Raw genomic sequence first — 12044 nt, 5'->3', positions numbered from 1 at the left:
TAGAAGAACCTCAGATTTGCCAAGTTTGCCGCCCTCTAGTGGATAAACACTGAAAATACAGGTTAAATCAATCAACCAATCAATCTGTCTCTCTCTCTCTCTCTCTCTCTCTCTCTCTCTCTCTCCCTCTCTCTGTGTGTGTGTGTGTGTGTGTGTGTGTTTGATTAGGCTGGGTCTTGGTTTCAATCGTATCCGTCACATTGAGGACGGTGCTTTGTCTTACCTGCCCAACCTGAGAGAGCTCCACCTGGATAACAACCGCCTCTCCCGTGTGCCTTCTGGACTGCCTGATATGAAGTACCTGCAGGTGTGTGTATGCGTGTGTGTGTGTGTGTGTCTTACTCTTCTGGTTCTGCTGGATGTTCTTTAGAAGGAGGAACAGCAGTGTTTGAACTTCACAGTTTGTCATTTCCATCCACTACCACTACATGTCCAAATGTTTGTGGACACCCCTTCTAAAGAATGCATTCTACTACTTTAAGCTGCACCCATTACTGACACAGATGCACACACACAGCTTGTCTAGTCCCTGTAGAGAAGAAGTACTGCCAATAGAATAGGACTCTCTGGAGCAGATCATCACTGATGACCCTATTGGCTCCATGCTGCCTAATGCCAGGCGTGGGCTAGAGGGGTATAAAGCCCCCCAGAATTGAGGAGCTGTGAAGCAGTGGAGGAACTGTGTTCTCTGGAATGATGGTGGCGGAGCTCCATACAGTTGGGGATGATGAGGTGGGGTGGTGATCATCATCATCCAACATCCTGACCTCACTAATGCTCTTGTTTCTGAATACAATCAAATCGTCACAGCAATGCTCCTCCTCCAAAATCTGTCAGAAAGCCTTTCTCCCTGGACAGTAGAGACAGTTACTCCAGTAAGAGCAGGATCAACTCTTTTAATACCCTTGAATGAGCAGGTGTCCCAATACTTTTGTCCATATAGTGTATAAGATAAGATGTCTCTCCTGTAGGTGATCTACCTGCACTACAACAACATCACCAATGTCGGGGTGAACGACTTCTGTCCGATGGGATTCGGAATGAAGCGAGTTTTCTACAACGGAATCAGTCTGTTCGGAAACCCGATCAACTACTGGGAGGTCCAGCCCCCCACGTTCCGCTGCGTCAGCGAGAGGATGGCTGTGCAGTTTGGAAACCACAAGAAATAAAAACACTTTCTCACACATCACACACACACACACACACACACACACACACACACACACACACACACACATACATACATTCAGAGGGCCACTTCTAAACATCTGGGGACCCCTATACGACATCCTACTTGGGGACCCCCACCCACTCACCCACCCTAATGACATTATATATAGATCTGAAGTTTAATCATTTTAATCAGAAAAGAAGGTCTAATACTCTCAGTGCAGCAGTAATGAACTATCATAGAATCTTAACTAAATTTACTGTATAAATTAATTCATAATTAATTAAACTAATTAAATAAACACAGATTAAACTAATTACAGTGTGTGTTTAAGTGGAACGTGGCGATTTATGCAGTGGTGTTTGTGGTAATCAGTGATGTCCTCATCAGTGTACAGCAGATCTACATGCTGGTGGGGGCTTCTTTTAGTCTGGGGGGTCCTAAGCTTCTGGCTAAATGTCCCAACACACACACACACACACACACACAAAGATACACAAACACAAATATACTTGCAGATATATGCACATGCATAAAATGCACACACACACACACACACATACACATAGACACACACAGGCAGATGTACACAGTGGCGTTAACTACCGGCCTATAGGCTCAAATGCAAAGACCCCCGACCCCCCCCCCCCCCTTTTTCTTTTTTATAGCTTTCTCTGACCTTTGGTGCAGAGAAGTGGGTCAAATAGGGTTCAAATCCCCACCTGGAGCAGCGCACCACTGCATTTCTACTCATTCTATTTTAGATAAATGATGTTAGGAAGAAGACAACATTCATATATTAATATATTTAAACAAATATTTAATATATATATATTATATATGCAGTAGCGCTGATGGAGGCCTATCTGTGAGGTATGATGAAATGGGATCTAGCTTTCAGTCTCTACGAGGAACCCAGTAGAAATTTTAGGAGGCCCAAATTGTCCCCCTGAACCCCTAGTAGCTACGCCACTGGGTACATACACATATACTAGTACACACACACTCACTCACACACACACACACACACACACACACACTCTTTCTTCAAAATAAAGGTGCTCTAAGTGATACCATAGAAGAACCAATGTACAGAACCATGATAAAGGTTCTTCACACTCTATCCGACCACCTCTGCTATAAACGTGGTTCTGTATGGAACCAAACCTGGTTCTTCTCAGGTTTCGTTCAAAGAACCACTTGAAGCTCCTTTTTTTAAGCAACACAATTATTTTTGTACACACATGTACAGACTCAGAAACACACACACACACACACAAGCATGCCTGGGGAAAGGAGTGTTTATAACGATGTGAACACTCCTCTGAGAGAAAGGATTCTTCACGCCTGATCGTGGATCGATTCTCCACTCAGATGTTACTTGATAAAGCTTTTCAGCACAAATCCAGCCTGTGTGTCTCCTCACTGCCGCCAGCCCAGCTCTAATGTTCCCCAAGCAAGCCACGTCTCCAAATCAAAGGGGGGGGGGGGGGGGGGGGGGGTTGTGTCCCGAGCTATACCCCTTTGCCATCAGCGTCCGGAGTCTGAAAGAGCACAATCAGCCGTGCTCTCTCTCTCTCCCGGGTGGGTAGATGGCGCTGTCTCCCCCCATCACTTTTAAGCGATGTTGGTGCAGGAGACGTGTGTTACGCTCTTACCCTCCTAGTGTCGGGAGCATCGCTAGTGCTAGGGGGTTCTGCTGTTTGTTTTTATTGCTTTTAATTCATTCTACTTCACTGTTTCTGGTTCTGGTGTTCTCATATGCAGAGCGTAATTGTCTAGAACTCTAATTCTCTTCTACAAAGATTAATTTAATTCACATAAAGAAATGTTCTCTATTGGTTTTAGGGTTCTTTCTGTCCTTTCATGTTTTTTATTGTTTAGAAAAGTTCCTTACACTTAATAGAAACCATAAAAGAGTTCCATACGCAAGGAACCATACGCAAATAAAGATCCCTCATAAATAAATAAATAAATAAATAAATAAATAAATAAAATATAGGTTTTTAAGGTCATATACATATACTCTAGGTGCCACCAGTGGATCTTTGAGCAAAGCACAGAGCCACCTTTAAAACGTTTAAAGCACTTTGACTTCTGTAACAGTTTAAGGGTTCCTCTTGGAACCAGTTCATTGTGTACTAAGGTTCCTCACTCTTAAGAGAGCTAAAAATGCTTATCTTAAGAATCCTGCATTAATAGAAATAATGGCTTATACATGTACCCTAGGTGCCACAAACGGTTCTTTGAGCAATACAATGGAAAGAACCACTCCTGGTTCCCTACAGAACCATATTTCACAAGAAATGTGTGGCTGTGGAGAACCTTTTATAGGCTTAAAGCACTTTTAATTAATGTAAATGAGGTCCTTTACCAGCTTAGGGTTCTTCATGGGAGCAGTTCATTGTTTAAAAAGGTTCCTCAAGGTTAAAAGAACCAAATGTGGTTCTCCAATGGCATTGGGCCTGTGTGCATCAGATTTTATGATACTGTATTGAAGCCTGTCTGATTACAGTCTGTCTGATTCAGTGCTTCTGTATCTTCTGTAGCTCTCTCTCTCTCTCTCTCTCTCCAGCTTTACCAATAAAGAAATCACATCAACTGACTGAGATTTTGTAATAAATGTTGAGCTAGAACTGAAGGACTTTCCTGACTCTTCTGTCATAATAAGACATTCCTTTAGGCCGACCGGCCAGTTTCAGTATTCGCCTGCCAGTCCTCCTCCCTTCAGGTGGGGTTTAATGTGGGGTGGGGTTTAATGGGTTTCTAGTCCAGTCTTACCTTTCAGGTTCAACTCCATTCAACCTACATTTTTTTTTTACTTGCCCCGCCCACCATGCTTTTCTAAACACACCTGAGGTGCGCTCGCAGTTGCGACGGAGGATAAACTGCAATGGAATACAAAGAGCAGGTAGGTTCATTTTAAGCATTACAGTTAAAATACCTAGATCAGAATACCTGTGTAGAAAAAGAAGTGAAAAAGGCCTAAAATCAGACTATAGAATATAATATAGAATTCATACACATATAGAATAGAGCTTAGAGCTCATTAGACACATTCCCACAGCTGTAGAACATGGCTGGCTGGGTTTACCTGTATTTCGCTATCAGCACTTTGATTTCATGTTTTTTTATTATTACAATTTTAGAAAGTGTAGACTGTGTAGAGGTGATGCTGTTTCTAATGAACAGGAAATTCTTCAAATCTGCTCAATTGTAATAGAAATCTTGATTATTTAAATTTCATTCAAATTTGAATAAACACAAAGCATAAGAACTCTGAGCCTAATTACACTAGTTACAGTAATTACAGTAATTACACTGCAGACGGTCCAGTCTGTGATGGTCAGGCAGCCTGTAGACTCCGCAGGTTACTGTGAGGAGCTCAGCTCTAATGGTGTAAACAGTCTTCCGATGTTTATCAGATGTTTTTAGTTGTAAACCAAGTTTAGTGAATGTTGTTAGACTTGTTTCAAAAACCTGATCTGTGTGACGGACAGGTTGCTGAGATTGTAGCCAACGCTCAGTTTGGAGACCTGATTGAATTCTCCTATCCCATTGGCTACTCTCACTGGGGCGTGTACGATGAGGACGGATACGTCATGCATTTTGGAGTTGCAGGTAAGAAGGAGGCTAAAATCAGTTACTATTAAAATACTATAATTCATTAGAACAATATTTTCAGCATATCAGGCATTACACACATACATCTCAGCAAGATATGAGGATAATAACCAATCTAATCTAGACTCAGTTCAAATTGTTCTCATATTAAGGCCTGTGTCTTTAATATTATCTTTCATATAACACACAGGTCTTAAAGAGTGATGTGAAAGAGTAATCTTAAAGACTGATCTTAAAGAGTGATCTTAAAGACTGATCTTAAAGGGTGATCTTAAAGAGTGATTTTAAAGAGTAATCTTAAAGAGTGATCTTAAAGAGTGATCTTAAAGACTGATTTTAAAGAGTAATTTTAAAGAGTGATCTTAAAGAGTGATCTTAAAGACTGATTTTAAAGAGTAATCTTAAAGAGTGATCTTAAAGACTGATCTTAAAGACTGATCTTAAAGGGTGATCTTAAAGAGTGATTTTAAAGAGTAATCTTAAAGAGTGATCTTAAAGAGTGATTTTAAAGGGTGATTTTAAAGAGTCATCTTAAAGACTGATCTTAAAGAGTGATCTTAAACAGTGATTTTAAAGGGTGATTTTAAAGAGTAATCTTAAAGAGTGATTTTAAAGAGTAATTTTAAAGAGTGATTTTAAAGAGTGTGTCAGCCCAGCGGCGCCTCGCCCCCCCGGGGGACGGTTTCGGTCCGTGGTCCGCAGGCTCCTTGGAACTTTTAAGTTGATGTTTGGTTAATTTCAATGTTCATGGACTTTCTGTTCCTCTTGTTTGTCACAAAGGACTTATGTTGACAGCCGTTGGTGTAAGACGCCATGTTTTCTGTTCAGGTTCATGTGGTGTTCATTCCTGTTATCAGTTCTGATTTGGTTCACCTGAGAGCTGGGGTACAAGGGGAGCAAACACTATGGTCTCTTTGCCGAGAATTACTCTTGCGACGCCAAGCTGGATGGTTGGCTTCATATCTTGAGATTTCTAGGAGAATCTATGGTGCTCAATAGTATACGCTCTAGAAGAGCCACTTCATGTTCAGAGGGAGTTCGCTTTCTGGTTCACCGGTTGGTCGCCGGTGGGATTCGGCATCCGGTTCCCTCGTATTCTAGTCGTGTAAGTTTATTAGCGCTTGACGAGCGCAGTTTTGGGGTGAGGTTTTGTTTTGTTAGTTTCTTCTGTTTCTTTATGTTCTAGTCTTCTTCCCTCCGTTTGATTTTCCCCGTCTCGCTTTGCTCCCTGGCTACTTTCCAGCCTCAGGTAGTCTTCACGGTTTAGCCCTGGTTTCTGTTTCTGTTTTGGATCCTGTACTTTGCTGCCACGTTTTGTTTTGTTTTGTTTGTTTTTTCATTAAAACGTTATCTTGCATTGCACTGTGCCTGCAAGTGTTCCCTTGTCTCGCCTAGCCAGCATGACAGAATTCTCTGCCGACACCCTCTGAACAGCGGGGATGGAAGCCTCGGATCACGCTGTTCGCACCCAAGGTCAGCTCTTGGGGCAGCAGCAACACACTCTGCAGAGCGTGTCAGAGACTGTCGGCCACCTGGCGCAGCAACAGGTGGGCCAGCAGCATCAAGTCACCCAACTAGTGGGTGACGTTCAGGGGCTCACGAATCTGGTAAAGACTTCGTTGGAGCCTGCTAGCTCTCCCAGTCCCGTCTACACACCCCATAGAGCGTATCCGGTTGGCAAACCCGATACGTACAGTGGCAATCCGGAACTTTGCGAGGGGTTCTTGCTTCAGTGTGAGGTCTTCTTTAAGAACTCTCCGACCGGCACTGACCAGGCGAAGATCGCCTTTATAGTATCCCGGCTCGCAGGGAAGGCTCTGGATTGGGCCACTGCCACCTGGACGGAGCTTAGCGAAGGATCCCTCTTGAACTACCTTAAACATTTTAAGGCGGTGTTTCTACACCCCCAAGAGGGGCTCACCAAGGGCGACCTGGTGCTGCGGATGGAGCAGGGCACCAGGTCAGCTGCTCAATACTGCCTCGAGTTCCGCACTCTGGCGGCAGGGAGCGGATGGAATCAGCCAGCCTTACTGGCCCTGTTTCGCAACGGGTTGAACCCCGGTCTGCAGCGGGAGCTGGCCTGTCGGGGCCAGACGTTGGAGCTGGACGACTTCATCACGCTCGCGATCCGGCTGGACCAGCTCATAGGTCGCCCCACTCACCCCAGACCCCACGGAGCTGGGGGATCGGTCGCCTGTCCCAAGAGGCAGGCCAGCCAAGGGTTACCAGGGAGCGCATTACTCTCCAGTTCAGCGGGAGCGGCGGCTTCTGCCTCGCCTATCACGCACGAGAGGGAGCCCATGGAGGTGGGTATCGGCCACCTGGCCCCTGAGGAGCGCAGCCGACGGACCAGAGAGGGGCTGTGTTTCTACTGCGGGATGCAGGGCATCTTCGCAGGGACTGCCGGAGGAGACTCTTGATGGCTTCCCGCCCAAACACCGATGGGCGCGGGGAGGGGGCTCCTCGCGCTAATGCGGTGAGTCTGCCCGTTCAGGGGCTTGTGTCATGGTCGATCACGTTGCCGGTAATAGTGTCCTACCAGTGCCAGTCTGTGTGTGTTGCAGCGTTGATCGACTGCGGTGCGGAGGGGAGCTTCCTGAGGGCTGACATCGTGGAGCGTCAGAATTTCGGGATCCCATCGTCAGAATTTCAGGATCCCGGAGGACATAGTATCAAACCGGGGGGCCCAGTTCACATCCTGGGTATGGGGGGCGTTCTGTGAGCACCAATGGCCAGTGCGAGCGCACTAACCGGGAACTGGGGACGTTTTTATGGCTCTACTGTCACGACTTCCCCAGCGACTGGTCGCGGTATCTGGTTTGGGCCGAGATGGCCCAGAACTCGCTGAGGTGCGCGACCACAGGCCTCACCCCCTATCAGTGTATTTTAGGATACCAACCTCCACTGGCCCCTTGGACTGCCGCGGAGACCCGGGTGCCAGCAGTGGATGCATGGATGTGCAGCAGCGAAGCCACCTGGACCAAAACCCATCAGCATATCCAGACCTTCCTGCGGCGCTACAAGACTCAGACCGATCGAAAGACCAGTCCGGAAGTCCCGGGTGGAGACCCATACGCGATCTCCCGGTGCGTATGACAGGGTCTCCCCACGGGACTTCCGGACTGGTCTCCCGTCGCAGAAGCTGGCAGCTAAGTACATGGGTCCATTCGAGGTGGTAAAACATGTCAATGATGTTTCTGTTAAGGTTTGTTTACCCCCGCACTCACGTATTCATCCTGTTTTCCATGTGTCGCAGCTAAAGTCTGTGGTGCCCGGGCCCCTGGATGAGGCCACCCCGACGGACACGCCGCTGGAGCCTGTAGAAGTTGAGGGGACCCCTGCTTACACGGTCCGGCGAGTACTGGACTCCCGACGGCGCGGGGGCCAACTTCAATATCTACTGGACTGGGATGGGTATGGTCCGGAGGAATGCTCCTGGGAACCGGCTAGCAACGTCCTGGACCCGGCGTTGGTCCAGGAATTCCACAAATGCTGCCTGGGTAAGCTGGCTCCCAGGCCTCGTGGGCGCCCCAGGAAATCATGTGCCCCCGCCCGTGAGGGGCTCTCTAGTCAACGGGCGCCACGGCCCGTCTCGCCAGACCGGCAGGGTCCGCTCTTGGACAATCCGGGTTCTCAGGCGTCTGGCCGGCGACCGGGGCGTCCCCGTCGGGGGACCCAGCCAGCCGCCTCGGGGGGGGGGAGTACTGTCAGCCCAGCGGCGCCGTGCCCCCACCCCCCCCCAGGGGCGATTTCGGTCCGTGGTCCGCAGGCTCCTTGGAACTTTTAAGTTGATGTTTGGTTAATTTCAATGTTCATGGACTTTCTGTTCCTCTTGTTTGTCACAAAGGACTTATGTTGACAGCCGTTGGTGTAAGACGCCATGTTTTCTGTTCAGGTTCATGTGGTGTTCATTCCTGTTATCAGTTCTGATTTGGTTCACCTGAGAGCTGGGGTACAAGGGGAGCAAACACTATGGTCTCTTTGCCGAGAATTACTCTTGCGACGCCAAGCTGGATGGTTGGCTTCATATCTTGAGATTTCTAGGAGAATCTATGGTGCTCGATAGTATACGCTCTAGAAGAGCCACTTCATGTTCAGAGGGAGTTCGCTTTCTTGTTCACCGGTTGGTCGCCGGTGGGATTCGGCGTCCGGTTCCCTCGTATTCTAGTCGTGTAAGTTTATTAGCGCTTGACGAGCGCAGTTTTGGGGTGAGGTTTAGTTTTGTTAGTTTCTTCTGTTTCTTTGTGTTCTAGTCTTCTTCCCTCCGTTTGATTTTCCCCGTCTCGCTTTGCTCCCTGGCTACTTTCCAGCCTCAGGTAGTCTTCACGGTTTAGCCCCATTTCAGTTGTCCCAAGTTTGTTTTCTGTTTCTGGTTTGGACCCTGTACTTTGCTGCCACGTTTTGGTTTGTTTGTTTTTTCAGTGTTCCCTTGTCTCGCCTAGCCAGCATGAGGGTGATCTTAAAGGGTGATCTTATAGATGTTTTATTATAACAATTATTATAATAATATGCCTATTTATGAGAAAGTTTCAGTAGTTATACACAACAACACAATCAAAGAATTATCCCCTCGGAAATTCACACTTTGATCATTAATAGTTTAAAGGTTACAACTTATCAAGGTTCTTTTGGATAATTTCAGGTCAGATATTAAAGCCATCCCAGCTAACATGTCCATGTAGGGTTTGTATGAGAAGCCTGACCGGGAACCAGAACATTTTGTCCTCGGGTTCTACGTTGGCCAAACATATGGATGCTCACCAGGGTTAGAGATTGGACCTGGAGGAGATAGCATGGGCCCCATCTGGGCTGTATGCTGCAAATGGGGCCTGGATGGGACTCATGTGAGATTAAGATGGGCTGTAACAATGGGGCCCATTTAAGAAGCCAAACTCGGTCCCCATAAAAACACATGTACCAACCCACCCAGGAACCCACCTAGCCCATGTTCTACTCTGGTGAGCCCCACATCAGCATGCTGGCTGGGATATCCACTTTTTCAAGTTACCGCTGTCTGCTCAGGTGTTCTTTTTCACGCCTCCCAGATGAGACCCAACTGATGAACACGTTCCGAGGCTACCTCCAGACTGTGTTCCCTGTCTGTGGGGACCTTCTCCTCGGAGAGACCAAAATCCGCCGGCAGCCGGTGTCGGAGGTCACCGTCCCCAAGGGGGCACACGTCTTAGTATGCAACAACCGGCACGCTCTCAAGGCGTCCACCGCGGAGGAGATAAGGAGTCGCCGCGATGCTCTGCTGGACAAGGAGCTCCATTACAAACTCTTCTCCCTGAACTGCGAACACTTCGCTACGTTCATGCGGTACGGGAAAGCAGTGTGTAACCAGGTGAGTGCCGGAGCTTCAGGTCGGCCCACACTCCAGTAACAATGCCCCCCGTTCTGTTAAATCATGTTTAAACCATGTTTGGAAGCTGTGCTTTAGTCTGGCTAGCTCTCACTGTGAGCTGTTGATGAAACTACCTCCACCATGCTTGGAGGCTGTGCTTTAGTCTGGCTAGCCCTCACTGTAGCTATTGATCTGCTTTAAAACTGTGCTCTATTACGCCACCAAGAGGAGATTCAATTAATACAGGAGTGAATTCTGGGAACATGAGAAGATAGTCTAAAGCATGTTCTACTGGAACCAGTAAAACCCTACTGTTTTACCACTCTCTCTCTCTGTGTTTTCAGATCCCAGGGAGGACCAAAAACAAGGAATGCGAAGAGGCGACCAAAGCGTTTGAAGACATTGTGGCTAAATATTACACATAAACAGAGCTAATACTCTCAGATCAAAGCATCTGTCAATCTGCCGATATCTGTACATGGTTCATTTGTAAAATAAATAAATAATGATTTCTTAATTATAATCTGTGGAGATTCTGCCTGGACCCAGAACTAGTTTACAGCCTTTTTCAAAATGTGAACATCCTTAAACAGCTAAGACGTGAACAAACTCACTCAGAGTGGAGGTTTGGTGGGTTTGGTAAGTGTGATACGCTGGGTTCTAGATAAGCTCCCCCAGTCAGAGCTGTTCTACAGTGGAGGTTCTAGATAAGCTCCCCCAGTCAGAGCTGGAGTTCTACAGTGGAGGTTCTAGATAATCCCCTCCAGTCAGAGCTGTGGTTCTACAGTGGAGGTGAAGGGAAGCAGACGTCTGAAGCTCTAATAAAAGCTCCTCACAGAAAGTTCTTCACCTAATGGTGATGAAGAAGCTGCCTGATGCCTGAGACACTGTTCTACCAGAGTTCTGAGAAGAGTTAGGCTCTAGAACCTGCTTTTAAAATCAGATCATTAAAATGGTGGAGGGATACATGCTGCAGGGTGTAGTGCAGCTACAGAAAGTAGTCCCTAAAGAGAACTGCATTAGTTCAGATTCTCTATTCACTATTTTACCTTCATCATCATCACCATCATTATCATCATCATCACCATCATCCATATAAAACTCAGAAGACTCGTGTAGCTGCACTGGTGGGTTTGGATAGTAATCAACTTGTTTCAAAAGACCTGAGTTTGACGGAAAGGTTGCTGAGACTGTATTACAGAACTGCATCTCTGTTTATTATAATATAAATAAGCAGTAATTCATTAAAATGCACAAACGGGGCCTTTTGAGACCTTTTTAAGCGTCAGGGCCTGTTTCACAGTCAGTAATGCTGAGAATAAACAGCCGACTTTACTGCAGGTTAGAAGAGGATGGGTTTGTTTGGAGATTTAAGTATCCACTTTTTTCATAATGGGCTTCCGTCCAATCTCACCCCGCCTTATTTTAAATCTGAAAAAGACCAATCACAGCGGTCAGTTTGCTCTCAGGGTGATAAAGTGAACACTGCACAGCTTAAAATCCACCAATCAATAAATGTTAAAGCGTCAATCTGACCATTACACCTGTTCACCTGCCCTGAATCAGGAGAGAGACGCTGTTAGCATTAGCTTAGCTAGCAGGAGAACAGCCTGTCTGACCGAAACCCCACTTCTAAACGTCTAGACCAGAACGGCTCGAGCGGCTGCTGGGGTTTTGGATCTGTGGTTTTGGTCCTGTGGTTTTGGATCTGTGGTTTTGGTCCTGTGGTTTTGGATCTGTGGTTTTGGTCCTGTGGTTTTGGATCTGTGGTTTTGGATCTGTGGTTTTGGTCCTGTGGTTTTGGATCTGTGGTTTTGGATCTGTGGTTTTGGTCCTGTGGTTTTGGTCCTGTGGTTTTGGATCTGTGGTTTTGGATCTGTGGTTTTGGTCCTGTGCTTTTGGATC

General features: G+C 46.6%; 2 protein-coding genes across 2 annotated transcripts in view; both read left to right on the top strand.

Annotated features, from left to right (window-relative positions):
• The window catches only part of bgna (biglycan a), a 13035-nt gene extending 10406 nt beyond the window's left edge, over positions 1 to 2629 (top strand). Inside the window, exons 7-8 of the mRNA XM_072680751.1 lie at positions 169 to 307; positions 972 to 2629. Of these exons, the coding sequence (XP_072536852.1) occupies positions 169 to 307; positions 972 to 1169 (337 nt within the window). The 3' untranslated portion in view covers positions 1170 to 2629. The remainder of the gene's footprint in view (positions 1 to 168; positions 308 to 971) is intronic.
• Positions 2630 to 4064: 1435 nt separating this feature from the next.
• Positions 4065 to 10564, top strand: LOC140556707 (phospholipase A and acyltransferase 4-like). The gene is made up of 4 exons (XM_072680750.1): positions 4065 to 4082; positions 4672 to 4792; positions 9841 to 10139; positions 10484 to 10564. The coding sequence occupies exons 1-4, from the start codon at positions 4065 to 4067 to the stop codon at positions 10562 to 10564; spliced, it is 519 nt and encodes a 172-aa protein (XP_072536851.1).
• Positions 10565 to 12044: the final 1480 nt, after the last annotated feature.

The sequence above is a fragment of the Salminus brasiliensis genome, chromosome 6, assembly GCF_030463535.1.
Source record: "Salminus brasiliensis chromosome 6, fSalBra1.hap2, whole genome shotgun sequence".
Lineage (NCBI taxonomy): Eukaryota > Metazoa > Chordata > Actinopteri > Characiformes > Bryconidae > Salminus > Salminus brasiliensis.
Note: the sequence above shows the minus strand (reverse complement) of the source record. Positions and strands in the feature narration are given on the sequence as shown.

What these genes read in the sequence shown, in the direction of transcription:
- LOC140556707 (XM_072680750.1), top strand. An exon ending in CATGCATTTTGGAGTTGCAG is followed by an intron (nt 4,793 to 9,840) that starts GTAAGAAGGAGG and finishes CACGCCTCCCAG; the next exon opens with ATGAGACCCAACTGATGAAC. An exon ending in GGAAAGCAGTGTGTAACCAG is followed by an intron (nt 10,140 to 10,483) that starts GTGAGTGCCGGA and finishes CTGTGTTTTCAG; the next exon opens with ATCCCAGGGAGGACCAAAAA.